Genomic DNA, 27169 nt, shown 5'->3' with positions numbered 1-27169 from the left:
TACACATGTAGAATGCTGAGTTACACATGTAGAATGTTGAGTTACACATGTAGAATGTTGAGTTACACATGTATAATGTTGAGTTACACATGTAGAATGTTGAGTTACACATGTATAATGTTGAGTTACACATGTAGAATGCTGAGTTACACATGTAGAATGTTGAGTTACACATGTAGAATGTTGAGTTACACATGTAGAATGTTGAGTTACACATGTAGAATGTTGAGTTACACATGTAGAATGTTGAGTTACACATGTATAATGTTGAGTTACACATGTAGAATGTTGAGTTACACATGTATAATGTTGAGTTACACATGTAGAATGTTGAGTTACACATGTATAATGTTGAGTTACACATGTAGAATGCTGAGTTACACATGTAGAATGTTGAGTTACACATGTAGAATGTTGAGTTACACATGTAGAATGTTGAGTTACACATGTAGAATGTTGAGTTACACATGTAGAATGTTGAGTTACACATGTAGAATGTTGAGTTACACATGTATAATGTTGAGTTACACATGTAGAATGTTGAGTTACACATGTAGAATGCTGAGTTACACATGTAGAATGCTGAGTTACACATGTAGAATGTTGAGTTACACATGTAGAATGTTGAGTTACACATGTAGAATGTTGAGTTACACATGTAGAATGTTGAGTTACACATGTAGAATGTTGAGTTACACATGTAGAATGTTGAGTTACACATGTAGAATGTTGAGTTACACATGTAGAATGTTACATTACACATGTAGAATGTTGAGTTACACATGTAGAATGTTACATTACACATGTAGAATGTTGAGTTACACATGTAGAATGTTGAGTTACACATGTAGAATGTTACATTACACATGTAGAATGTTGAGTTACACATGTAGAATGTTGAGTTACACATGTAGAATGTTGAGTTACACATGTAGAATGCTGAGTTACACATGTAGAATGTTGAGTTACACATGTATAATGTTGCGTTACACATGTAGAATGTTAAGTTACACATGTAGAATGTTGAGTTACACATGTAGAATGCTGAGTTACACATGTAGAATGTTGAGTTACACATGTAGAATGTTGAGTTACACATGTATAATGTTGAGTTACACATGTAGAATGCTGAGTTACACATGTAGAATGTTGAGTTACACATGTATAATGTTGCGTTACACATGTAGAATGTTGAGTTACACATGTAGAATGTTGAGTTACACATGTAGAGTTACACATGTAGAATGTTGAGTTACACATGTAGAATGTTGAGTTACACATGTAGAATGTTGAGTTACACATGTAGAATGTTAAGTTACACATGTAGAATGTTGAGTTACACATGTAGAATGTTGAGTTACACATATAGAATGTTGAGTTACACATGTAGAATGTTGAGTTACACATGTAGAATGTTGAGTTACACATGTAGAATGTTGCATTACACATGTAGAATGTTGAGTTACACATGTAGAATGTTGAGTTACACATGTAGAATTGGCAAGTTACAATTGTATTATTTTAAATAACAATACAATTACAATTCTAAGATGTTGAGTTACACTTATATCATTTGTAATTGCAATTCAAGGAAATACAGTCTATGAATGTTCAGTTGCATTTATATACTGTTCATTTACAGTTTTAGATGGTTATTTTACGAATGTACAATCTTGATTTCAACTTTAAGAATGTTACATTCAAAGTCTGAAGGTTCAAATTCCCATAATGTTAAGTCAATATTCTAGTATGGTAAATGCCAAGTAAAAAATATCTAAGTAATATTCATAAATAAGTTTATATAATGTGTATTTGAACTCTCTCACATTATATTATTCCTGATACATTTAGGCTCAGACTTCACAACATTTCAAAGTTGTTGCTTTTAGAGTTAATATTAGGTTACATTAGCAAAGACTTTCACAGTAGCCATTCTTTTTCCACTCCTTTTATCGGCAATTCATTTTCGGGAAAATATTAGTTTTAAGAAGTTGCATTCCATTGAATTGGTAACATATCTGTGCATTTCAATGTATTTTAAAATAGTTTGTTGTGGCAGGCACATATTGCTTTAAAACCCTGTGTTGTTGGAGAGAAATATGCCTCACAGTTAAACAGGTGGGTAAAGTTTGACATACTTGTCAGATTAGCTATTCCAAGTAAAATATTCAGTTTCTCTGCGAGGGCCAACAGTCGCAGGGTAGCAGAGCAGTGTTGGGCAAGAAAAGGTTGACGTGCTTTCTTGAAGAATTATTTTTATAATTTGTTGCTGCTAAGGCAATAGAAGCAGTTTTTTGATGGATGTTGAAACCAGACAAACATCATCAGTATAAAGGTGGAGGCTTTGATAAAAACACATTCCATGAGAGAGGTTTTAAAGAAAATACATTTCATCATAACGAATGAATGTATAATGTAACAATGATGTAATATGATGCAATAAATACAGTGGGAACCCTATTAAATAAACAAGATACAGTTACTTACTGGGCCTTTTGTTTTGAATGAAACCCATCCCTCATTTCCTGTTAAGATACAGAGACCCTGTTGGTTTGATATTGGTGGGGAGGAGGGACAGTCGGCAGTCCATGAGGAGTTTATTCCATAAGAAGGGGACATGATAGGACAAAGCTCTTTTTCCTGCTTACTGCTCTTTCACTTCAGGGATGGACAGAGCAAATCATCCTGATTAATCATTCGGATAAACACTGTTTGTTTGTGTGTGTGTGTGTGTGTGTGTGTGTGTGTGTGTGTGTGTGTGTGTGTGTGTGTGTGTGTGTGTGTGTGTGTGTGTGTGTGTGTGTGTGTGTGTGTGTGTGTGTGTGTGTGTGTGTGTGTGTGTGTGTGTGTGTGTGTGTGTGTGTGTGTGTGTGTGTGTGTGTGTGTGTGTGTGTGTACGCGCGTACATGTAGACATGCTAGCTAATATCAATAAACTGTGCTTTTCCAGCAGCAATCAGATGTTTCCATGGTGATGCTGGCTGTCTCTTTTCTATCAGGATTTGTTTCTATGGGATTGTCTTGCATTGCTTTTGAAATAGGATGCAAAACACACTCTGAACATTTTGCATCTCATGTGTTTGTATGTACTTAAAACCCCATCTATTTCTCTTTTATTTTTTATTTTAAAGCCAAGTTCAAAGACATCTGTCCCGGTGGGATGGGCTACACTGTTCTACCCAATCCGCCTGTCAATAAGCCAATCACCATCAACCAGGAGCCCATTGAGATTCCTCCTCAGCCCCTGCCCAACCAAGAGAGACCAGTGGAGGCCTTTGGGAAGCCAGAAGAGTTTATACCAGGTGAGTCTCTACCATGGAACTGTACTGGTGCATTTCAGTTACTTTGGTACAATGGTATATTCACAAATCCATGTAACAAAGCAGTGGGAGTAAATGACTATAGATGGTACACTCTAAAACCAGATGCCTTGGCTCAACAAAGAAAATCAACGCAACAGTTTGCATCGATGTTTATTGAGTTAAGACAACTTCTAATGACATCGTCTTAAAGCAACACAGTTATTTGAGTTAGGGGAGAAGGCTTTTCCTCTACAGTCAGACGTGTTTTTAATTACCACTTACTTCATAATTGGAGCATAAACACAAGTTTTTAAGTTGATTACTCAAAAGATTAAGTTGTTCCGACTAGTTTTACCGCATGATTTAAAAGGAATTTTAAGTTGTATGTACTTAATTACCATCATTCGGGATACAAGTTTTTAAGGTGACAACCATTTATAAATTAAGTTGCTCCAAATATATTGTTTTCAATCAGTTTTTTTCTTAGCTTTTTCATGTTTTTGCCTTTAAAGAAAGAAATCAATTGATTCCACAACAAGAATATTAGGCAATTCACTTTTTATTTTGAACTGCAGTTGTTTATTTCAACACCTGATGTTTCAATCAGGAGAGACTTTATTTAGTTTGAACATTTATGGACACATGCCACACAGTATGATAAGGTGCATGAACACCTGAAGTCACAGCTGACTGCAGGAGAGAGGAGAACCATGTTATAGTTTGGCTGCAGCTCGCTGATTGGCTGCTGGAGAATGAGGTGAAATGTGATAGGTTAAAGAGATGCCTGTGATGAGCTGGTTATAAGCAGCTGTGGAGTGAATGTATAAACACCCCGTCTTCCTGAGAGAACTTGCGCTGAGCTTCATTTCAATCTTGATAAAAAAGATAAATAACACAAATGTAAATTGCCCCACAAATAATAAATAAACGCATTAGCCGTATTACCGTGGGACACGGGGACACAGCTAATACATGCTGCCATCACATCGAGGTTAGAGGCCTTTGCAGATTTAAAACCAGTGCCTAATGTGTAACATCTGTAAAGTGTTTGTGAAACTACAGAAACAAACTCTCCATGGCCGCCAGTCTGCAGATCTCACATCCCTTTAAGAAGAGATGTAACAAAGATGTTTGCACTGCCGACAGTCGTTGTTTCAAACAGTGTGAACACATTTAACGCAGAATGCTTGCTCATGTGTTTCCCTGGAGCACGATGGCTGCATCGTGCGGTCAGACCCTGGGCGGACCGGTCACTGAGGAAGGCCATACTCATGTCCTTTTGAAGCACTTTAAATAACAGGTTAGCGCATCAGAGATAATGAATTAGGTAACTGCATACTTTTTAAACTCTTAGCGAATTCAGAGCCATTGAGACAGAGAGCAGTGCTTTTGTCCTGTGTCCATGGATTTTATTTTATTTCAAGATTTTGAATTACGTCGCTCAACTCCTTGAAAAGGTCCTCTTGCTTTTCTCCAAGGACACGACAAGGCAGTGGATGCTATAGTTCTCTGCGTACTTCATTGTATTGTGCTATTTTTGAAAAAGGAAAAAAAGAGAAAAGACCTAGATGAATATATTCTGAATGGGAGACTGCCAACAACTTGCATTTCAATGACAACTCTAAATAAGGATCCTACCTCAAGAAGCGTCCTTGATCTGCTTCACGAGATTCATTTTGAATCAAAAGTGATATCACAATAGTAACCAAAGTATTTGTACTCTCACAGTAGCCTCTATACTTTGTATCCTCTCACAGAACTATCCACAGTTCAAAGGCTGCTAGTGTTGGTCAAACAGCAGTTTGCCTACAGGGCAACTACAGGCTATCTGCTGTATCTGAATGACACAAGCTGACACTCACCTTAAAATGTCCTTTGTATATTTCTATTTGTCTTAACTGTGGGAACTTGTCCAGGCATGTTAAGTGGGAGTGGACTTGAAACCCTTAACTCAAGGTGTAGAACAATGAAGTTATCAAGCCAATTACATACTTACTACAACTTGAATTTAGTGAAGTCACTTAACGCAGAAATCAGAGTTCAAATGACACACAATATTAAGTTGATGTAATTACCAACATTATTACGTCAACACAACTTATAAATTAATGTTTGCAACTTAAAATGTTTATCTAAATCAATTAACTCACATTGTTATCTTGTAACCATGCATTTAATGAAGTGGAGGTGAAAGGTCGCCTGAATTCGAGTGTAGTTCTGGAGGGGGGGTATGTGTAGCGCAAGCTAGATGCGTGTGTGTTTGTTGTTAAGCGTCTGAAATGCAGTTTAACAAGATAGGAAAGATGGCAGACCCATATGTTTCTCAGTCAGGATGCAATAGCACCTGAGTGAGGCAAAGAGCGCACATCTTTTCACAAAGACATTTCTTCCAGCTTCTCCTGGATATCCCTTCAGTGCACAACAAGGACTCTCACACCAGTCTGTCACGCCCAAAACATCCAGGAGGCCGACCATTTGACAAACCCTGTTTTTGGTTAATGTCAATTATTTCTAATATGAATAAAGAGCTTGCATCACAACAGCTTACGCTTATAACTTGCCATCAATCTCACAATCCTTTTTTTATCATCGCTCATGAAAAAGATCTATAAATAACTGAACTGCTTAATGTCGCAAATGTTCTTTTAGGCCATTATAATACTGAGGGCACCACACTGCAAAAGGGTTTTTCCCACAATTAGAAGTTGCCAGTTTTAAACTGTGTACACCCCTGGAGGTTTAGGGGGTAAGAGACACATTGGTGTTATCAAATGTAAAACATATAATTAATAAATGGGTGATAATCGCTTGTGTCCATAATGCGCAGCATTAATATATACCCACATGACAGCTCATTGCTACTTTGTAATTCTACTCCATTCAGAAGTTAACCTGGTATTTTTACTCCACTACATTTATTTGAGTTACTTTGCAGATTCTGATTAATGATGTGAAATAGAAACAACCCTTAAATCAGACTTTAGTTACAGTAAAATTCAGGTAAGGTGATTGTCAAGTGCCAACAATCAGGAGAGATATTTGATAGTTGGTGCTTGAGAAGACTAAACATGTATCTGCAATTGACATGAATGGAAACGAGTAATAAAGTATATTCATTACTCGTTATTCTCTACTAATAGTTCATTAAAGACTGTATATTATGGCTATTTTGCACATCCCTTTCAAGATTTTCAAAGGTTTATTGACATATCATACACACAACTATGGTGTAGTTGCAATGAATGAAAAACTTGGGTCACAGGTTCCTCAACAGTGCATTACAAGACATCTATCAATATGTGTGTACCTCCACCATTAAACTGTCACATTCTGCACATGTATTATTCTATCTACATACATAAGAGTATAATCCATATGTATAATATCAGTTAAAATAAGTGCTTCAACATAGTTAACATTGCAGGAAAGCAATATATTAGACGTTAAGCACTTTGTCAGGCTTAATATTTATCTGTAGATAGATACCCCCAAAGCTTTTTTCTTATTTGAAAGAAGACCTTAACCTAAAGTATTCTTTAATGTGTTAATAAAGGTTAATTAGTTTGTCTGTTTTGCACCTCCTCATATTAATATCTTTGTACATCGTGCACTAAACTGTTTTATTGTAGAGATCACTTATAGTATCTTCTTGACTTTTTTATATTCTATATTTCTATCACAGACCTTCTACTCTCCCCCTAAGTACTCTTAATATTTTTTTCATCAAATATAACACATTCAACAACAACATTTAATAACGTGATTTAACCACTAGGCGGTGCGGGTTACAAAACGGTCAAGTTTAAAGTGTTAACACAACAAATTATACTTTTTATTATTAGTGTAGGACACTTATGTATGTATAACATCTGAAGATGTGTAGTTTTATTCATGTTTTTACATAATTTTACAGGATATTGCTATACTATTTCTCTTGTTTTACTTCTACACATTAATATCTGATTTGTAAAACATCACAGATAGAAAGGCATATCCGTCATTTAATGGTAAGCTATTGACATTCTGATTAGATGTGTATCCCATTACCCACATCCCCTGACTATTCTCTCAACTCAGTATTTACATTCTTATATTCAAAACAAATCAGTAATATCTTTAGAAACTACAAGTCCTTTTCTATCAGCTGTGCACCGTTATGGTGTAAATATCACCTATCTACCAATTGGATCAAATATAAAAGTCAGACGAATTAGTATTGATACTGCAAGGAGACGTATTGTGTGAAGAGAAATTGTCACATATTCAGTTTTGGTGGCAGTTCTTCCTGTTTGTCCAGAAGTCTTCTCATCAGGGCTCTCTAAATAAAGAACTACGGCAGATGTGTAATTTTTAATGCAGCCGAACCGTGTATTACAATGCCGTTATGTGATGACTTTCAAAGAGAAAAGCAAGCACACTCGGAATAAAGTATTTTTTCTTCTTTTCTTTTTTTTTATGTTTTCGGATTTCATGTTGCATAAACACCATATCCCAACGTGCATTGCGGCTAAAACATCTCATCACCGAGCTTCAACCATAGCTGAGGATCTTGGGTAATCAGTTCAGTGGGTGTGTATCGCCTACGTCTGTTTCCGGTGACTTTATTTTGAAATTCGGCAAAAAAGCCCGATATTATAGAATTAAACAAATAAATAAAAACGAGGATAATTGTGTGTTATTGTTGAGTAAATAACAAATTAGAAGGAACAAATATTGAATAAATACAGATTTCAGTATTCTGAGCCCCATTTAATTTCCTCACAGACGACAAAAAAAGTCCGACATTATACAATTTAAAATACAAACAATAATCGTGACTTGATATTGAGTAAGAACATGTTTTTATGAACCACACAGCTTCCGGTCTTCCACGACCCGACCGGACAAAAAGACGTGCTGCAGGCACGAAACATACTACCAATAGAAATACATTGCTTTTAAAATCGTTCTGTGTGACACGAAAAACATTGCTGCATGACTCTGAGCTGGTCAGCACTTGGCAATGTGTAAACCTTCGATGTGTTTATGTTAACGTTAGTACAGAAAACAGATAGAGAATTCAATCCAGACTGAAGTCTCTGCACAAGTGGCTAATTTGTTCTCTGGTTTTCTCGCTGAGCTGTTTCTTATTTCACTGTTTATGCACTGCAGTCAGTCAGTTGCCATGCCAGCTAAATGCTAATCTGCTTCATGGTACTGCACCTGGAATGCATGACAGAAGCAGTGGTTTTATTGTCTGTGTCTTGTCGTTGAAGGAGCTGCTAGTTCCTGTTAGTGATAGGCCAGTAGTTGAGCCCATCCTGCCCCAGCTGTCTCCGGGTGTTTCCACTGTCAAGATGGAGGCAGCCTACCCATGGCTGCAGTCGGATAGTTTAAAAAATCAGCTCCTAAGTTCTAACCCTATCGTCTATTCCTTGACCTCTGAGTGAAACGTCACGGGGTTAAGGGATAGTGGATAGGAGAATTCAAAAGGACTTAGGAGAAGAGACTGCGGTACTTTAGAGAATCCGAATGCACTTTCACTATCCGACGTGTTTATGATGCGCCAGCGGACGTCATTGTGTGCGTCTGCTGCTGTGGGGGAACTATGGAAACCACAGTTTTCTATACAGCGGACTACAACATGGATGTTTAATAAGAACGAGGGACTGCTGTGAACTCATCTAGAGACTCTGCACCGTGCTCTGATGCTGCTGCTTTGCTTTATGAACGTGGACAACAGAGAAACATATTCTTCAGGACCAAAGTTGGAATTGAAATAAAAAAGGAAAGTGAAACTTCTGCTCGTCACCCTCTCCCTCCGGTCCACATTAATACCAATGATCCCAATACGTATGATTGTATGAACTAAAGATCTTAAAATAAATACAGATGTATTTATTATAAACGTTAGTCCTTAACATCTATCACTGTGTATATCACCATTCAAACATCTTTTAAAAGTTGAACAAACCCCACACAGCTCAGTAAAGACTGAAATGTTGACTTTATTTGATAATTTCAGTGAAAACTAACGTTCATATTTCTCTCTTTATTATAATACTGATGAACGTTCAAAACAAAGCACTTTGGCTACTTACCACCTATGTTTTAAAATGCTTAATAAGCACCGTAACTTTCATGATATCATTTCTCCGTCATAATCGGTTGTTTCCGTGAACGGCCGACTGTTGAGTGACAGCAAATGCTGAGGCTGCAAGGCATTGTGGGGCAGCATTTTCGCTTCTCCTGTCAGTTAGGGAGGTCCAGTGGTTCCTAAGCTAAAGGAGGTTATAAAGGAAGTTTGAAACCTCCTTTCCTTTCATCTGGAGAATTCGAACGGCACTTATCATGGCTGCCACTGAGGGACTTCCGGGTCATTTCACTCGGTTAGGAAGGTTCCTAAGCTAAATGGACTATTCGACTTCAGCCCAGGTGTCTGCTTCACTACACTCTAAACCAGGGGTGGGGAACCCTTTTCCTTTCAAGGGCCATTTCAATTTTTTCAACATCCTCCGAGGGCCGTACAAATTATTGACCTCTGCTTAAAAATCACAGCCCATCCATTTGGCCTTTCTTTCATTCTGTGCAAAGAAAAAGCAACCTCTCAATCCTGATATCTTGCCATGACTCACGCATGCATCCACGTGCACGGTTGTGGCATGACCACCAAACAGAAAGATATGGACACAAGATGTGTGCAAATGTATTTAGTTTCCTATCCATGTGAACATTATTTAAGCGGGGGGGGGAGACATAACCTCCTCTAGGGTTTTTTTAAATATTGAAGATGAAAGCATCAATCTGGTGCACTTTGAGAGCAACATGAAGAGATCTATGGATACATCTCTCAACACCCAGATGAAACAGAACTGGAAGCAGATTTACTTTTTCTGTATGGATATTTTATAAATCACTTCCCTTTCAAACTGTATTCTTGTTTATTAATAACAACTTTTTTGTACTGTCATATAGTATTTTATACCCGTTTACTTTATTCTCTTGTTTTATAATAACTATAATGATCATATAAAGATGTGCCTTTACCTCACTGGTTGTAGAAAAAGCTTCCTTTACTCGTTAGCATAGCTAGCTAACCAGATGCTAATAACAACAAAGTTATTGACTGTATGATCAGAATGACAGATGAGCAGATCGCCACTGGGCTTTCAACTAAAGACACAGCCACGCAGAAACTGCGGCATGTGTACGGCTCCTTAAGGATACTGCGATGTTTGAAGTCGTTCTGGTGCTCTCCGGTAGAACTGCACCCCTGTCAGACGTTAGGCTCGTGTTGTGTTCAAGGACCATGGACCGTTGCCAGGAAAAACAGGCACTCGCTTGTTTAATTATTTTGCGGTCTAGATTTCTTTAATTTTTTTCTTTTTTGCGTGTGTTTATAAATTACCTCGAGGGCCGTACCAAATGGTCTCGCGGGCCGTATACGGCCCGGGGGCCGGAGGTTCCCCACCCCTGCTCTACACGTTGTGCTGTGTCAGGCAGTTTAGGACATCTCACACACAGCTAGTCGAGCTCAGAGCACTCTGTCTGACTCAACTGTCCTCAGGTCCAGTTGTGCTGAAATTGTAGAATGCTAACAATAGCACACATGTTAGCCAACGTGAGGTCAAATGCTAACTGAAGTATGAAGAGAAGCAGTTGAGACTGCTGAGGGTTTAGATGATTAGTCTGACATCCTAAAAGATCCCCTGTACTGTGGCTTATACTGGCATTAGAAGCTACTCATTATTATCTTCCTTTATTTATGTGTTATTCCTATTTGCAGACATATCTTTGTTTTGATCTTTTCAAGCTAAACGTATGCTTTTGGAATAGTGGAGCTCCTTTACTGGTGGAGCGCCATATTTTTATAATCTGAAAAATTGGAAAAAGATAGGTTTAATATGTATATATAATGTATATAGATCATAGATTATTATTTATATAATACAGTATATAGGTTTACCTAATCATCACGGATATAACAAAAAAAACAGTACCACACTTTTCAAACAAGAACAATCCAACATGTCTGTCATCAAGTAGCAAACTGGCCCGAGAGAAACAAGGGAGAACCATTAAGAAGGCTTGCAGGGAAGTTCAAGATGTGTGTGTGAAGCTGCTTCAGGATCAGCAATAACAAAGTAATAACTACCTACAAAGTCATATGTTTGAAGGTGATTTCAACTTGTATATTATAATATTAGAATGTAGTTATACCATGCAGAATATTCAGCGCCGCCCTTCGGCATGGTAGTGAAGTATTCTGGTTCTCATTCCTTTGAAGGAATCTGGTCATTATCATCACATGTTGTTCTTAACAGTGATGGAACAGGACAGCAGAAACACACCTTCTGTTGAAGACTGGAAACTCATCTGCTGAGACGGCACCTTGGCCTCATTCTTTGAGTAGAAAAAGGACCATGTTTGATGGAAAACACATGTTGACTTCATTTAAAATAAACTTGCCTTTACTATCATTATTTTCCTCTCTACCCAAAGGTTGAGAGCAAACTGAATAGAACGCTTATACCACGGACACATGTGGGCACATTTCGGGTCGGTTTGCTACCCTCTGTATTTTATGGACCTATGTATCAGCTTAAGGGCTGAAGAGGGCCCCCTTCCATCAATAAGAGGAAGAGACTTTCCCTCCACATTCCAACACTCCAAGGCACAATATGTGGCCTTCAATCTGGAAGTCAATGTCATTTATGTTTGTGGATATTATTTTGTTACATTTTTTTTGGTTATAGTTTTGTATTTTATTAATGTTATATATACAACAGGGGATGTTGGAAATGATTTAAATGTAGGAACTCATGGATTTAAAATAAAGGCAAATAACCAGCATGCAGAGTAAAGGGTCAATTAAAGTAATTACATACAATGTGAACGGTCTGGGAAACCCAATTAAAAGGAATAAAGTCATGTCAAAATTAAAAAGAGATGGAGTTGAAATAGCCCTCCTTCAGGAGACTCATCTAACAGAACAGGAACACCAAAAACTTAAAAAGTGGAACTTCAGTTCATATTCATCCTCATACAGAAAGGGATCCAGGAGGGGCGTAACAGTCTTAATCTCCAGTAAATTAAACTTTGAATGCACATATGAAAAAAAGGACAAAGATGGGAGATATGTTCTGATTCGGGGAAATTTGGAGGGCACTTTAGTTACCCTCCTGAATGTATATGCCCCCCCGGGATCAGAATGGTCATTTTACAAACACATTTTTGAAATAATAACATTGGAGGCCCAAGGAATTCTAATTTGTGGGGGAGATTTCAATGTTAGACTTAACCCAACTTTAGATACTTCAAAACCCCTTTCCTCAGGAGGGAAAAAAATCACCAAGAACATTACATTGATCTTGGGAGACCTAGGGCTCTCAGATATATGGCGAGACCTAAATCCGTCTACGAAAGATTTTACCTTTTACTCACACTCACACTCAGTATACTCAAGGCTCGATTATCTGTTTATGTATCAGAAAGATTTTTACAGGGTCCAAAATTGCAGTATAGGGACCATGGACTTATCAGACCATGCCCCGGTCTCCATGGCACTAAATCTAGGACTAGAAAGGAAAAGCACAATCTGGAGATTGAACACAGGAATTCTTAACCAAATTAGGCCTCAAATCAGGACCCATATAAAAGATTATCTGAACGACAATGACAATGGAGAAGTGTCCCCAATAATCTTGTGGGATGCATGCAAAGCTGTCCTAAGAGGACAAATAATTGGCTATTCCTCAAACATAAATAAGCAAAGAAAAGAGAAAACAAATCAGCTTCAAACAGAACTAAAACATCTAGAAAATATACATAAGAAAACCCTAAACACAAAAACTAAAATGGAAATAGATAAAAAAAAGAACGAACTCCATGAAATCCTCTCTAACAACATAACAAATAAAATGATCTTTCTAAAACAAAGTTACTATGAGGTAGGAGGTAAATCAGCAAAACTATTGGCTTACAAACTAAAAAAACAACAGATAGAAAACACAATTTACAAAATAAAAGACCCTGAAACAAGTACACATATATACACCTAGTAATCTAAAAGACATACAACACACGTTTGTCTGTTTTTATAAAAACCTATACACACAGCCTAAAATAGATAAAACCAACATCAGGAGTTTCCTTGACTTGATCACTTTCCCTAAAGTGAGGGATGAGCAAAATCACAATTTAATTAGAGAAATTACGGGAAAAGAAATAGCAAAGGCAATCGCTGATTTAAAACCCAATAAAGCCCCAGGCCCAGATGGTTTCCCTTCTGAATGGTACAGGGAAATGATGGATCTACTGATCCCAACAATGAGGGATGCCTTTAACCACGTGCTTCAGACAGGTATAGCTCCCCCCTCATGGGGCGAAGCAGTAATCTCCCTGATACCAAAGGAAGGGAAAGACAAATGTGACTGTGGAAGCTATCGTCCAATAAGTGTGCTAAATCAAGACTATAAGATCTTTACCCACATTTTGGCAAAAAGACTCGAAGAAATCCTCCCTCGGATAATAAATCTAGATCAGACAGGATTTATCAAACAACGGCAAACTCAAGATAATATCCGCAGAACTCTACACATAGTTGAACATATATCCAAAAACAAACTCCAGGCAGTACTTTTGAGCCTTGATGCAGAAAAAGCCTTCGATCGAGTTAATTGGAATTTCCTATACCAAGTTCTTGAAAAGTTTGGCTTTCACAAGACTTTTATTAATACTGTTCAAGCATTGTACGACAACCCTTATGCAAGAATAAAAATAAATGGAGCCATATAAAATTCTTTCAACCTTGAGAGAGGGACACGACAGGGATGTCCAATTAGCCCTCTGTTATTCGCAATTTATATCGAAGCTCTGAGTTTGGGGGTTACTCAAAATAACAATATTACCGGCATAAAAGTATATGGCCAGGAACATAAATTATCATTATTTGCTGATGATATATTAATATACCTGTCAAACCCAGATGAATCTTTCTTGAGTTTACTGACCTTTTTGGATACTTATAGTTCTGTCTCAGGGTACAAACTCAATATAACAAAAACCCAAATACTGAGCTTTAATTACAAGCCAAGCCAACATATAGACTCGACCATTGTTCTTAATTGGGATCTGGACCACTTAAAATATCTGGGAGTAAACATCTCTAAAGATTCAGAGGACTTGTATACACTCAATTTTAACCCTCTAAATCAGAAAATAAAAGAAGACATAAATAGATGGAACTTGATCCCAGTGCTGAGCTTTGAATCTCGAATAGAATCAGTGAAAATGAACATCCTACCTAGACTTTTATACCTTTTCCAGAATCTACCAATTGAAATCACAGACAAGCAGTTTAACGAATGGGATAAAACCATATCAAGGTACATTTGGCAAGGGAAGAAACCAAGGATTAGATTCTGTACTCTTCAACTAGCAAAAAACAAGGGAGGAGTAGCGCTCCCCTGCTTGAAGGACTGCTATATATCAGCCCAATTAAGAAGCTTGTTCTGCTGGTGCAAGCCAGACTACAGAGCTAGATGGAAAGAAATTGAGAATAATGTATCAGGAGAAGTACCAATCGAGGCAAGGTTAGGGGATAAAAAACATATTAAAAACGTACTGGAAAAAGATAACCGCTGGATCAGCCTCTCTTTAAAACTATGGCTGAGGGCCAGCACCAGGAGGGACTTGCTGGAGGAAATGAAGATATTAAGATGGTGCTCACATGATCTTGATTTCACCCCAAGCAAGCTAGATACAACATTTAAAGGCTGGGCCAAACATGGCCTTACTTCATATTGCACATTTTTCAGCAAAGGAACCATGTATGATTTTCAAACATTAAAAAATCGATATGGGTTGAATAACGGTGATTTTTTTAGATTTCTACAGGTACGCCATTACTTATATAGTTCCCTGTCAGACAGCCAGAAGGCCCTTGAAAACCCTTTATTAATAGTTTTCACCAGTGCATACACATCAGACACAGGGATGAAAGTAATCTCCAATCTTTACCAAGCTCTTCAAGATATTAAAAAGGAAAATACTTTCTATATAAAACACAAATGGGAAAACGAAACAAAAAAACCATCCCTGACGAAGTTTGGACAAGCTACTGTACTTTTCAATGGAAGGTCTCGAGCTCAGGCACCAACAGAATGTTTAGTTGGAAGATGCTGAGCAGGTATTTGTTCAGCCCTGCTCAGTCAGCCCCCCAGCTGCTGGAGGAAATGTGGTTCTCAGTTAGCACATCACTACCATTTGTTTTGGACTTGCCCTTTAATAGTAACTTTTTGGCAAAAGATCCATGTAGAAATTGAAATAATACTACAGGAAAAAATCCCTTTAAACTGGGACGAATTTCTATTTGGGCTCGTACATTCAATCCCCTCAAATTTAAAAACAAAACAATTATTTGGAATTCTTACTGTTGCAGCAAAAAAAGCAATAACTAGAAAATGGCTCAAAGCAGACATCCCCTCTCTTGACAACTGGTACGACAACATCCATGAAATCTATATCATGGAAAGAATCACATTCTCAATGAGGCTACAGGAAAACACATTTGAGGAAATATGGAAAAAGTGGAGAATTTACAAATCCCAAAGACGACCATCCCTTGTTTGACTGTTCCTATACACCGATTGAATGTATATAGATGTGTATGTATGGACACATGTATGTGTGGGTGTATTGTATGCATATATGTATGTTGATATGAATGCATATGTACATGTGTAGACATTTTCTATTTCAAACAACCCCTGTGTACTTTTTAGTTTTTATTTTATTTTGACTAATTTTGTTTGCTATTTCATTTGTCACTGTCGGGTCTCTAAAAATAGATGATTTGAAAAACTGTACTTGTATTATAATGTGACTCCAAATAAATAAAGAATTAAAAAAAATGTGAACCAAAGTTAATCAAATGTTTTAAATAAAAAGCACATATGGACAGAAGGTGTAAACATATTAAATGTATAAGTAACACATTTAGTCAAATAAAGTGACAGACTAGGCCTGTGCAGTTGGTATCAGCTTTGCCCAGCATGGGCTACTTCATCAGCCCTGGTCCTCCTCGCAGAGGAAAGACCCTCAGTCCTCTCCAAACCAACAGACAGGACGTCCATCACACGGAGGTTTCTCCCTGAAGTCTCTGCAGCTCTCTGGACACCACGCTGTCTCAATCCGTCCACACTGAATATGAGAGGGGGAAATGAAAATAATAAATGGTTTAGACAATAAGAAACATAAAGTTGACTGTTGAGTTGCTTTTTAGATTGTCAATACTATTACTGTATAACTAATATCAGGTTAAGAGGCATATTCAAATAAAGATTGGTCTTTAAATACATTTTGTCTTTTGAATTGTTTGTCTAAAGTCAAGGATCTAGAACTGGTACTTAGTTTTAATGATACAGTCTGGTTATTATGCTGTTTGGAGGAGGCCTCACAGGTAAGAGCACTAACTAGCTACCATCACATGTACCTTACTTAAATGTATTAAACGTATAGTTAAGTGATATCAAAATATAAATAACTAATGTCATGCAAACATTAATATTTGCTTGATTCCAGTGTTGAATTTAGCACAATTGCATACAAACGTTAAGGGGTTTTAAGATTCTGAAGTATTATGCTAAAAATCAATAACTTAGATTATTATTTAGTTTTGCTGAATAGTTTCAAGGCCGCTTACCTTAGAAACGTAAAATGCGACGGCAGCGTGCAGATGGGGAGCATGTTAGCTTAGCTTGGTAGCTTCAGCTAGCTCTGGAACTTCCAGCTCGGTGGCAGCAGGTCCCCCTCGGCTCCGGCTCTTTGCCCTTATTTGGAGCAGGCTGGAGAAGGCGGTAGTTGAACTCTGACGTCACTGTTTAGCCGTTAGTGGCCGACTCCGCCTCCGCCTACTAAGGGCTTCACGGCAACTCTGCAGAATCCTATGGGTGACGTCACGGACCCTACGTCCATTTATATATACAGTCTATGGTTAGTAGACTAAAAGCTTTAGGAATCCAAAGTACAACATATATAATACCCTGTATCAAGATTGATGCAAAACAAGTGATATTTGACTTTTTTAGACAGATTTAGCAAAAAAACCCTCTTCTGGGGCCATTTGGGTGGATTCTCCATATCTCTGGCCCCCCTTGTTCGATTTTGACATGTGAAATCTCTTTCTGACCGTTGGAGCCAATAGAATCCAAGGGAAATCGTCCCACACACACTCATGTTAAAAAAAAGGCTGCGTCTCTGTGCATGCTAGCTTGCAGCAGAGGGGAGAAATATCACTGCTCTGATATCAAGCAACGGAAAGCTGTTTTATTGCTTATGGATTATCAGAACATTTCAAAGGGGACGCAGTCACATTGGATTAACCTATGGATTAACTACACCATCGTTTTTATCGTTTTAATGCCATTGAAGACCAGTTTAGACCAGACAAAGACGAAGGTAAGCCATGTTAGCGCTGTGGGCTACCTAGCACCACTTGTTTTGATGTACGTTTTTGTTGATAACGTCGCGAGTTTGCATCTTTCAATGTTGAGGTGGGCACCGTTAGATTATGTGTCTCCTTGCGATCATAAACGATGTGTTGGATGTGCACCTAGGATAAGTAATAAGGGAGCTAGGAGTGATTATCGGTGCAGTAATAGGTTAGCATTTTTCGCTCGGGTCATTTAGATGCTTCTTATGAGACTTGTGTTATGTTTTGGTAAAAATGGTTTGTATCGTCAGTTAGCTGAGATTATTCCCGTTAATCTGGTATAACACATTAATAGGTTCTAAAATATTAAGATCTCCCGAGACACAGTGTCGTGAAAAAAATAACTAAAGTACCCGCCGGCGGGGACCTTCGGGCTTAACAGGTTAACTCCCGCATAAAATACATTTCAAGGACCGCCTACTTCCATCTACGTAACATTGCGTTCCAATAATGCAGGGTGACTGGTTGTTCCTAGAGTCTCTAAAAGTACAATGGGAGCCAGAGCCTTTTCTTATCAAGCTCCACATTTGTGGAATCAGCTTCTAGTTTGTGTTCGGGCGGGAGACACCCTATCCGTTTTTAAGAGTGTGCTAAAGACCTTCCTTTTTGATAAAGCTTATAGTTAGGGCTGATTAGATTCAGCCCCTAGTTTTGCTGCTATAGGCTTAGTTTGTCGAGGGACACCTTACTTCTTCCTTCCTTCTCTCTGTCTGTACCTGTGTACTCTCATGTTCCGAATAACCCAGCTTCCCCACATTTTCTTTTTGGTGTCTATCTACGGCGGGATCCTGAGTCGTGGCTGATCCTGTTTCTGTGGTCCTGAGTCCTGGATCGCAAGCCCTGGATCTTGAGTCGTGGCTGTGCCTGTTGCTGTGGTCCTGGATCATAAGTCCTGGGTGGATATATAGACATTTGTATTCATTGGAATAAACCCCTTGAGATGCACCATCTCATTTTCAAGGGGGTCCCGACAATAGCAACAATTTACAGACATACATAAACAAAAAGACAAAATGCAAAACATGACGCACAAGACAAACCACATACAGTGGTACAATTCAAGCAATGCACACAATCATTACAATTTGAGACAGTCGAGCAAATCAGTTTCATCAATATCAGTTAATAACAAGTACAGACCAGTTGAAAGTGAGATAATAATGCATGTTTAAATATACCCAATGATGCAAGAGATCTAATAGCAGTTAGGGGTGTTGAAAATAATCGTTTCGATGATGCATTGCGATGTGGACGATTCGGTATCGATGCAGTGACGGAAGCTAATCGATTATAGCGTAGTAACGTTGCTTCCTGATTTTACGGCCGCGGCTTTACTATAAAGTTTTCTTTTCTGTCACTTTAATATCAAATCGGTCGGTGACGCAGAGATCAGGGAACAGACGTGACAGCGGCACAGCAACACCAAACACGGTGTGCTTTATCCACCAACACAAGAACACCAGTCCAGAACCAACAGCAGAAGGACCCGCTCTGAATCACTCCGTGTCGCTGCGGCTCAGAGACACAGGGATTTATGTTTTTCAAAAATAATCGCGTTACAATCATGTCAGGTTTTTGGTGGATTTAATTAAGTCTTGGATTGCAGAGTATGAATGTCCTCTAGCAATTTTCAGACGATATATACGTTTGTGAAGGCAGGAGGAAAAAGCTTCCGCGATCACCGTCTCCTCTGTTCCTCCAAACCCCGCCCCCTCCCTGAAAATAATGAGTGACAGGCTGATAGTGACCCGATAGAAACTTTGTTATTCACTTAATCACTGAGATATAATGAAGCTAACTTAATCTCATACATTCATGGGATTTATGTAACAGTAAGACAGAGAATGTAAGTGTGCACCCACATGCAGTATTTTAGTTGTTATATGCTGTTGTAAATACTCCTGTTGTCTGCTGTGTTCAGACCCATATACAGTCTACGGTTCAGACTCAAGTCCTGTGTGTGATGCCACATTCAGGACCTTCAGTGTCCTTTTTTTTTTACAGAAGACTGTTGCTAGAAGCTGCAGCTAGACTGCAGAAGCATTATTTTTTTGTTTTTGAGGATGGAAAATTTCACACACAGATATAGGGAGGCTAGACCTATACAATTCATTTATTTTGGTTTATAAATTAATGTCAAGACATTTGTTATCGATTTCTGAAGCACTTTCTAAATAATAAAAAGAGAGTTCATATGTATTTACTGCATGTATGCATTGATGAAAAATAAGCCATGTGCAGTAATATAGAAAATTGAGGATTCAACGCATTGGTATGAATCATGATGCATCGGGATATCGAATTTAATCGAATCGTTAACAGGATAATCGTAATCAAATCGTGAGACCAGTGAAGATGCACAGAACTAATAGCAGTAGGTAAAGTATTCCAGTCTGTTGGGGCTTCGAAAATGAACGCTCTTCTGCCAATCAATTCTTTTGCAGAGGGGACAGAGAAATAAATCTGAACAGAATGTCTAACTTGATGATTTGGTGAGTAGGGTACAAAATACTGCTTTAAATAAGGGGGATAGTTAAGATAAATGCATTTAAATATCAGCTGATATCGAAGTGGACTCATCTTCTTATTATAGACACATGTATTTCCAAACATTTGGACTACCTATGTTGTAAATGTATTATCTTTTCAATTTACACACGGCATCTATTGCACGTCTGTCCGTCCTGGGAGAGGGATCCCTCCTCTGTTGCTCTCCCTGAGGTTTCTCCCTTTTTCCTTTAAACTGTGGGTTTTCTCCGGAAGTTTTTCCTTGTACGATGTGTGTAAGGACAGAGGGTGTCGTATTGTCATACTGATTCTGTACAAACTGTGAAGTTCACTGAGACAAATGTAACATTTGTGATATTGGGCTGTATAAATAAACATTGATTTATTGTGTGTTATGTAGCTTTTTCTGCAAACGGTCTGCAAAGTCACAAACCCTCAAAGTACACCCTGTAGCGAGTAAAACTCAAACAACACAGAAAATACGTGTCTATTGTTACGACCCGCCCTCTACTCCGTGGTAGTGGCTCGTGGGGAGACCCGCAACATAAAATAATGCACGCAAAAACCAGTACTTGATAACGATCATTTATTGAAGAACAGCCGTTTACTCACACAAGCAATCTGGCAAGCGAAAAGAGGTCTGGAGGACTGGCCAAAAGAAACAAACAGAAGGAGGGAACCCGAGCCAGCTACACCACGGGTCGTAGAAATCATTCCAGGTGTCTACCTCATGAAGCTGACTGAGAGAAGCCAAGAGTGTGCAAAGCTGTCATCAAGGCAAAAGGGGGCTACTTTAAAGAATCTAAAATAAAAATCATATTCTTGATTTTTTTTAAACATTTTTTTGTAAACTAGATAATTCCATATGTGTTCTTTCATGGTTTTGACATCTTCAGTATTAATTAGTGGTCGACCGATTATCGGGGCCGATATTCCTCATTTGACCGATTATCGGTATCGGCCTTTTTTTTATAAAATTGCCGATAACACTTTGGCTCTGATGCAGCCGTTTCTCTGTCTGCAGTCACCACTCTCTGTACACGAGCAATGTCCCGCCCACAGCGCTATCTGATAGGCTATTACTGAAGTGTCAATCAACACTGAAGATTTTCCGGGCGGAAGCCAGCCATAGAGGCGGGACCTTCTCAGATTACAGGCAGGTGCGAAGAACGCAGACACAGACAGAGGCAAGCAGCAGCGCTGAGCGGCAGAGCCATACATGTGTTTCGAAGGTAAATCAGTTGAAAGCCGAAGTTCAATAAACATCCCAATCCCCTATGCTGAAGTTGCAAAAACAGCACGATCTATTGATCCAATTATATCAGCTTCCCAGTTACACAGGGACGCGGGAAGTCAGTCAGAGTTGGGGGTGCGTGAAGCGTCTCCCAGCACAGTAACGGCCCGTCTACACTACAGCGTCGAAAGCTCCAAGCTGCTCCAAGCTGCCCATTCACTTTCAATGGGGTGACGTCACGTAGCCGCGCTTTTTCGCCGAACTGAATTGTGGGTAGCAGAGCGAGGCGTCTCAGGCGTCCCAGGCGACCAGAAGTTGAACATTGTTCAACTTCTGGTCGCCTGGACGCCGGAGTAGCCAGCGCCAGCCAATCAAATCCCGTTTCCCAAAATCTGACAGCTGAAGCGCTAGCCAATCAAACCGCGTCTAAGCTGGGAGAGATATCCCGCCGTTCATTTCTATATTTCAAAAAAAGATGGAGGAGAAACTAACTATCGCCGTAGAAAATCACCTTTTGTATGACCAGACCCTCTCCACCTACCGGGATACAAACCGGAGGAACCAGGCATGGAGGGAGGTGGCAGAGACAGTGGGGGAAACTGGTAGGTTTTCGCCTGTTTGGGGAGTTTATATATATATTGCTCGCATACAATCCCCGGGGGGTTTTGCTTTGTATGTCGGGGGCGGGAGATTCATGTGATTGGTTGTTGGCCGTGTTGCTTGAATAAAATCCCCAAGCTCCAGACACGCCCAGCTCGAAGCTATTTTTGGAGCTGTAGTGTGGACGCTCCGTAACTGTGGTGCGGAGGGGGGGCTGCGAGTGGAGCCTCGCAGTTTTTCAGGTTGATCTGTGAAGCTCATTAGCTAATCAACATGTATTTAGCAAATGTTTAGCAAAATATTAGAAGTGAGGCTACTAGTCTAACGTTAGGTCTACTGTAATAGCCTCACTTTTAATAGTTTTCAAAACATTAGCTAGCACTAGTGTTTTGCAGTTGCTAGCAGCTTATTGGGATTTTATGCTAGATAGACGCATTATTGTTAGTTAAGCATGTCAGCCTGCAGCCCCACTTCTTGTCTCTCTCTAACTCATTGCAGATGGCTGCACTAAAGAAAAGAGCTCAGAGAGGAAACCAGTTGTAAGATGTTTAAAAGTTCATTAAACATAATATAGGCTATGCTTAAATGCATTTCAAAGAAGTTGTGTTGAGTTGTGTTGGAGTTTGTGTTATTCTACATTTTGACACTATAGATTTTCTGATTTTACTGCAAATGTATATCGGTTCCAAATATCGGTTATCGGTCTCCTTGATTACTAATAATCGGTATCGGCCTTGAAAAAGCCATATCGGTCGATCCCTAGTATTAATCTACAAAGTAGAAACACAACAAAAACATTGAATGAGAAGGTGTCCAAACTTTTGACTGGTACTGTATATAAAACACACACATTTTAATATTTAGCAGGTTCCCTCATCTATAATCATTTATACAAGCGCAACTTTGAACATGCACAGCAGTAAAATGCAACATACGAAATAATCAAGAAACATCATAAATTAAACACTGACAGGGAACATTTTACTGCACCATCATTACTTTACATAAGAAGGTACCGTAAAATGTTCTGTTAATACTTGCATACTTTTACTTAAATAAGGTTTGAATGCAGGATTTTAATTTGTAACAAGAGTATTTAAATGTTATACTGTAGGCGTAGTGTATCTCTGAACGATCCCAAATACAATTCCTTGTTTACATTGCAGCTAGTGCTACTTCAGAAGAAAAAACCCTTTTTCATTTTTAACTGGAAGTGGAAAGGGGCTGGGCTACATAAGGTGAATTGAGACAACAGAAATACACAATAGGCGGGACTAAGAAAAATAATGTGGAAATATAAAAAAAAGGCATTAATTAGGGCTGCAAAATCTTTCCCATTTTAATGGTGATTAGATTTTTAAATGCTAACACTTAACAGTTTGTTCTGACTGTGTGATTCCTGTTTCCAGCAGATGTCCAGCTGCTGGTGGTGGTTAAAGAAGAGCTTCTCCCTGACCAGCAGGAGTGGAGCACCAGTCTGGACCAAGGACCCAGAGCCCCCCCCACACATTAAGCAGGAACAGGAGGAACTCAGGATCAGTCAGGAGGGAGAGCAGCTTCAGGAGCTGGAGGAGGCTGATATCACCAAGTCCACTTTCACTCCTGACCCTGTGAAGAGTGAAGATGATAAAGAGAAACCTCAGTCCTCACAGCCTCATCAAAGACAAACTGAACACATGGAAACAGAAGCTGATGGAGATGACTGTCGAGGACCAGAACCAGCCAGGAACTCAGATCCAGGGAGCAGTTTACAAACAAAGACTGAGGACGACACTGAAGAGTCTTCTGAACCTGACACTGGAGACTCTTCTGAACCTGACACTGAAGACAGTGCTGATTGGAAAGAGACCAGAGAACCTGCATCAGGCTCAAACTCACTGAAAAATAGACATGAATCTGTCAGTGATCTACGAAGTAGTGCTGAAAATAAACCTTTCAGCTGCTCAGTTTGTGCCAAATATTTTGCACGGAGTGGAATTTTAAAAAACACATGAGAGTCCACACAGGAGAGAAACCATTCACCTGCTCAGTCTGTAAGAAAGCTTTTTCACAGAGGGGAGGTGTAAAGGCACACATGAGAATCCACACAGGAGAGAAACCATTCACCTGTACAGTCTGTAAGAAAGCTTTTTCACAGAGTGATCGTTTAAAGACACATGAGGGTCCACACAGGAGAGAAACCATTCAGCTGCTCAGTCTGTAAGAAATATTTTGCAATGAAAAGAGATGTAAAACGACACATGAGCGTCCACACAGTAGAGAAACCACACAGCTGCTCAGTCTGTAAAAAAAATTTTCACGGAGTGATAATTTAAAGACACACATGAGAGTCCACACAGGAGAGGAAAAATAGAGCTTCAATGTTTGTGACAAAAGATTTGAAAGACACAAGTGTGTTGGTTGTCAGCTGCTTCTATAACTGTAAGGAAAATGTCTGCCTTATGGACAGAGTTAACGTGGGACTTGTCCTTCAAATGTACACTTGTCCGCACAATGGAAATGTGATGTCAACTTCCGATGGAAATACCCTGCCAAATCTTACCAACTGTGCCTACACACATGTAAGACTTGGGGGTGCTCTATGCATGTGTCTGAGGGTAAAATAATGGCATTCCCCCATTTTTTTTGTTATTCAGTGTTACCAGGGGCACGAACTTCTGACCGGTGTTCCCTCTTGGTTTAGTCCGTGGGGGAGTGCTTAAGTGTGGGTACACAGGTTCGCCTGGTGCACAAGGTTATGGAAATCTAGGACCCAACACTGTGGAGAGTACAAGTCAAAGTGATCAAAACAAATAAATGGTGAATCAGACAGAACCGTCTTTCTAGTTATTTATTGAAGCTTCAAATAACATAAGATACAATGAAAAAAGACACAGGTCTCACAGAGCATGAATAGTCTGCGTGAGTGTGCGCCATACAATGTGGTAGCAAAGCTTATATAGGAAAGGAGTGGGAAAGTTAGAAATCTGTCTTCACACGGTCACATTGTTATTAGACATCTTCTGTCCTTGAGTTGTAGATAGCATAACGGTTCTCAGAGTAGGGAAGTTCTTGTGTGACTGTGTATGAGTCTCCCAGTAGCCTTGAAGCGCCTGGGAATAAACCCAGGCGCCTGGGAATAAACCCCAAGTAGAGTAGATGGAAGAAAACAGTACATCTCAGGAAATGAGAAGCATTTGGTTTAAGCATATAAGGATATAATAAAAATGTCCACTACATTCTCTCCTTTTGATCATACTTGATCAATAAAAAAACCAAATGGCAGGATAGACTGATATAACACAAATGAATACACTCCATCACTGGTTTAAGTAAACACATCACAAATATATCATAGAAAACTGGCTGTTTTTGTGGAGGACAGACTCCAATATAATGTAAGCATAAGAGAGGAGGGTACACATGATTATATTGTAGTGTCGGAATCAGACTCTTCTGATTCTAGCTGGTCTATCTCACTGTGGCGCAAAGGATTGTCGTGTAATGGAATAGCAGTATACTGAACGAAAGCTGAGGATACCATGCTGGAAACGCATTTCTTCAGTATTGGGATAATCAAACAGGTACAACTGATTAATAGGCCAAAAATGATTGCCAGGGGTGTAACTATCCTAGCCAGGACCACCTGTCCCAGCCACCTGCGTTGGATATGTCATCCGCTTTCATGTCGGCTAACAGGTTGTTAAGATGCAGCACGGTGTCAGTGATGTTCTTGGTGGCGTCGGGAATGTAAGTGCAACAGGAGTCACCGATCACATGACACAGGCCACCCTTTGAGGCGAACAAAAGGTCAAGAGCAAATTGGTGCTGCATGATCATGTTCCTAGAGGCTATTATGAATGGGGGCAATGCCTGGAAGCCTTGCGTCGTCTCGTAAGTGAGGTTCTCTAGCCGGACGTGTAAGGTATCTATTTTATGGGCATCGTTTACTGTACCCCACCATGGGAACAGGCCACCCATGAATTTAGCTCCAGCGGACGTCAGATCTCTTTTTACCTTGTGGTGGTCGGGGTGTTGGAACTCTGGGTAATGATGTGTCGTGTACATTAAGGACGTGAGTACAGTGACTGCTGGATTCAAATCCACTAGAGTGCATGTACCTATCCAGAGGGGAGCCAGAACTTGATAGAGCTTGTCGCCGCACAACCAAACGTAATCTTGTGGCGCGCTAAACCCAGCATCACTGGGCCAGGCCAGTTGGAGGGAAATATGTTTAACATCAGGGAATGATACGTTAGAAAGGATTCTTTCAGGGGCACCGGATATGCGACAATACGAGATTTTGTAAGCACCGTAACTGCACGTGTTCCGTAGGATACGAGTACAACCAGTAGTAGTGCCTAGGAAAAAATAAGGTGGTGTAAAGACGTTTTGTGGTACACTTCTGAATGCAGAGGCTGTGTTTCATCCCTCTCAAATGACTGGGGCACATGGCTGACGGGTTGGTACTTTGCGTATGTGGTATCAAACGTGGATTCACGCAAAGGGGAGTTAGACCGATTACTGCATGGGGGGAAGCTGCCTAGCATAACGCCACTCGGTTAGCGGTCTTCACCCTTGATGGGCCTTGTCAGAGCCATAAACGCGCAGAGGTGTTCAACCTGGGTCAGAGAGCGCGGACGAACTGGCACGGACATTGATGAGTCCTGGGGGAAAAGGGTGCATGCATAACATGACCCATTTTGTCCTACGGCCTGCAAGAATGATCTCAGTGTGCCACCAGACGTTACCGGTGATCCCACTACTGGTCTGACCCACATCAATGTTGCTATGGTCGTTATTGCCTATGTATAGATTAAATGTAGATGTACCTATGGATGTCAACAGTTGCGTCAAAGGTTGCTTACCCTTTTCGGGGGTCCGAGTTTTGGGCGCGATGTCTATGTAAAATGTGCCACACGGGTCGGCACCGGATACATACATACTAGTGATGGCTCTAAGAGCCGGCTCTTTTAAGTGAACGACGGGAGCCGGCTCTCGCCCGCGAACGAGCCATTATTTTTTTTTACTTTTTTTTTACGGGTGCTCCGCTTATATACAGTGACTGAATGTC

At 39.6% G+C, this 27169-nt stretch overlaps 1 protein-coding gene across 1 annotated transcript in view; it reads left to right on the top strand.

Moving 5' to 3' along the window:
- The window catches only part of ltbp1 (latent transforming growth factor beta binding protein 1), a 246222-nt gene that overhangs the window by 155902 nt on the left and 63151 nt on the right, over positions 1–27169 (top strand). Inside the window, exons 12-13 of the mRNA XM_071205713.1 lie at positions 3131–3301; positions 23526–23591. Coding sequence (XP_071061814.1) covers positions 3131–3301; positions 23526–23591 — 237 coding nt within the window. The remainder of the gene's footprint in view (positions 1–3130; positions 3302–23525; positions 23592–27169) is intronic.

Source organism: Pseudochaenichthys georgianus, chromosome 15 (assembly GCF_902827115.2).
Source record: "Pseudochaenichthys georgianus chromosome 15, fPseGeo1.2, whole genome shotgun sequence".
Classification (NCBI taxonomy): Eukaryota; Metazoa; Chordata; class Actinopteri; order Perciformes; family Channichthyidae; genus Pseudochaenichthys; species Pseudochaenichthys georgianus.
The sequence above is the reverse complement of the archived record's forward strand: the minus strand, read 5'-3'. Positions and strand labels throughout refer to the sequence as shown.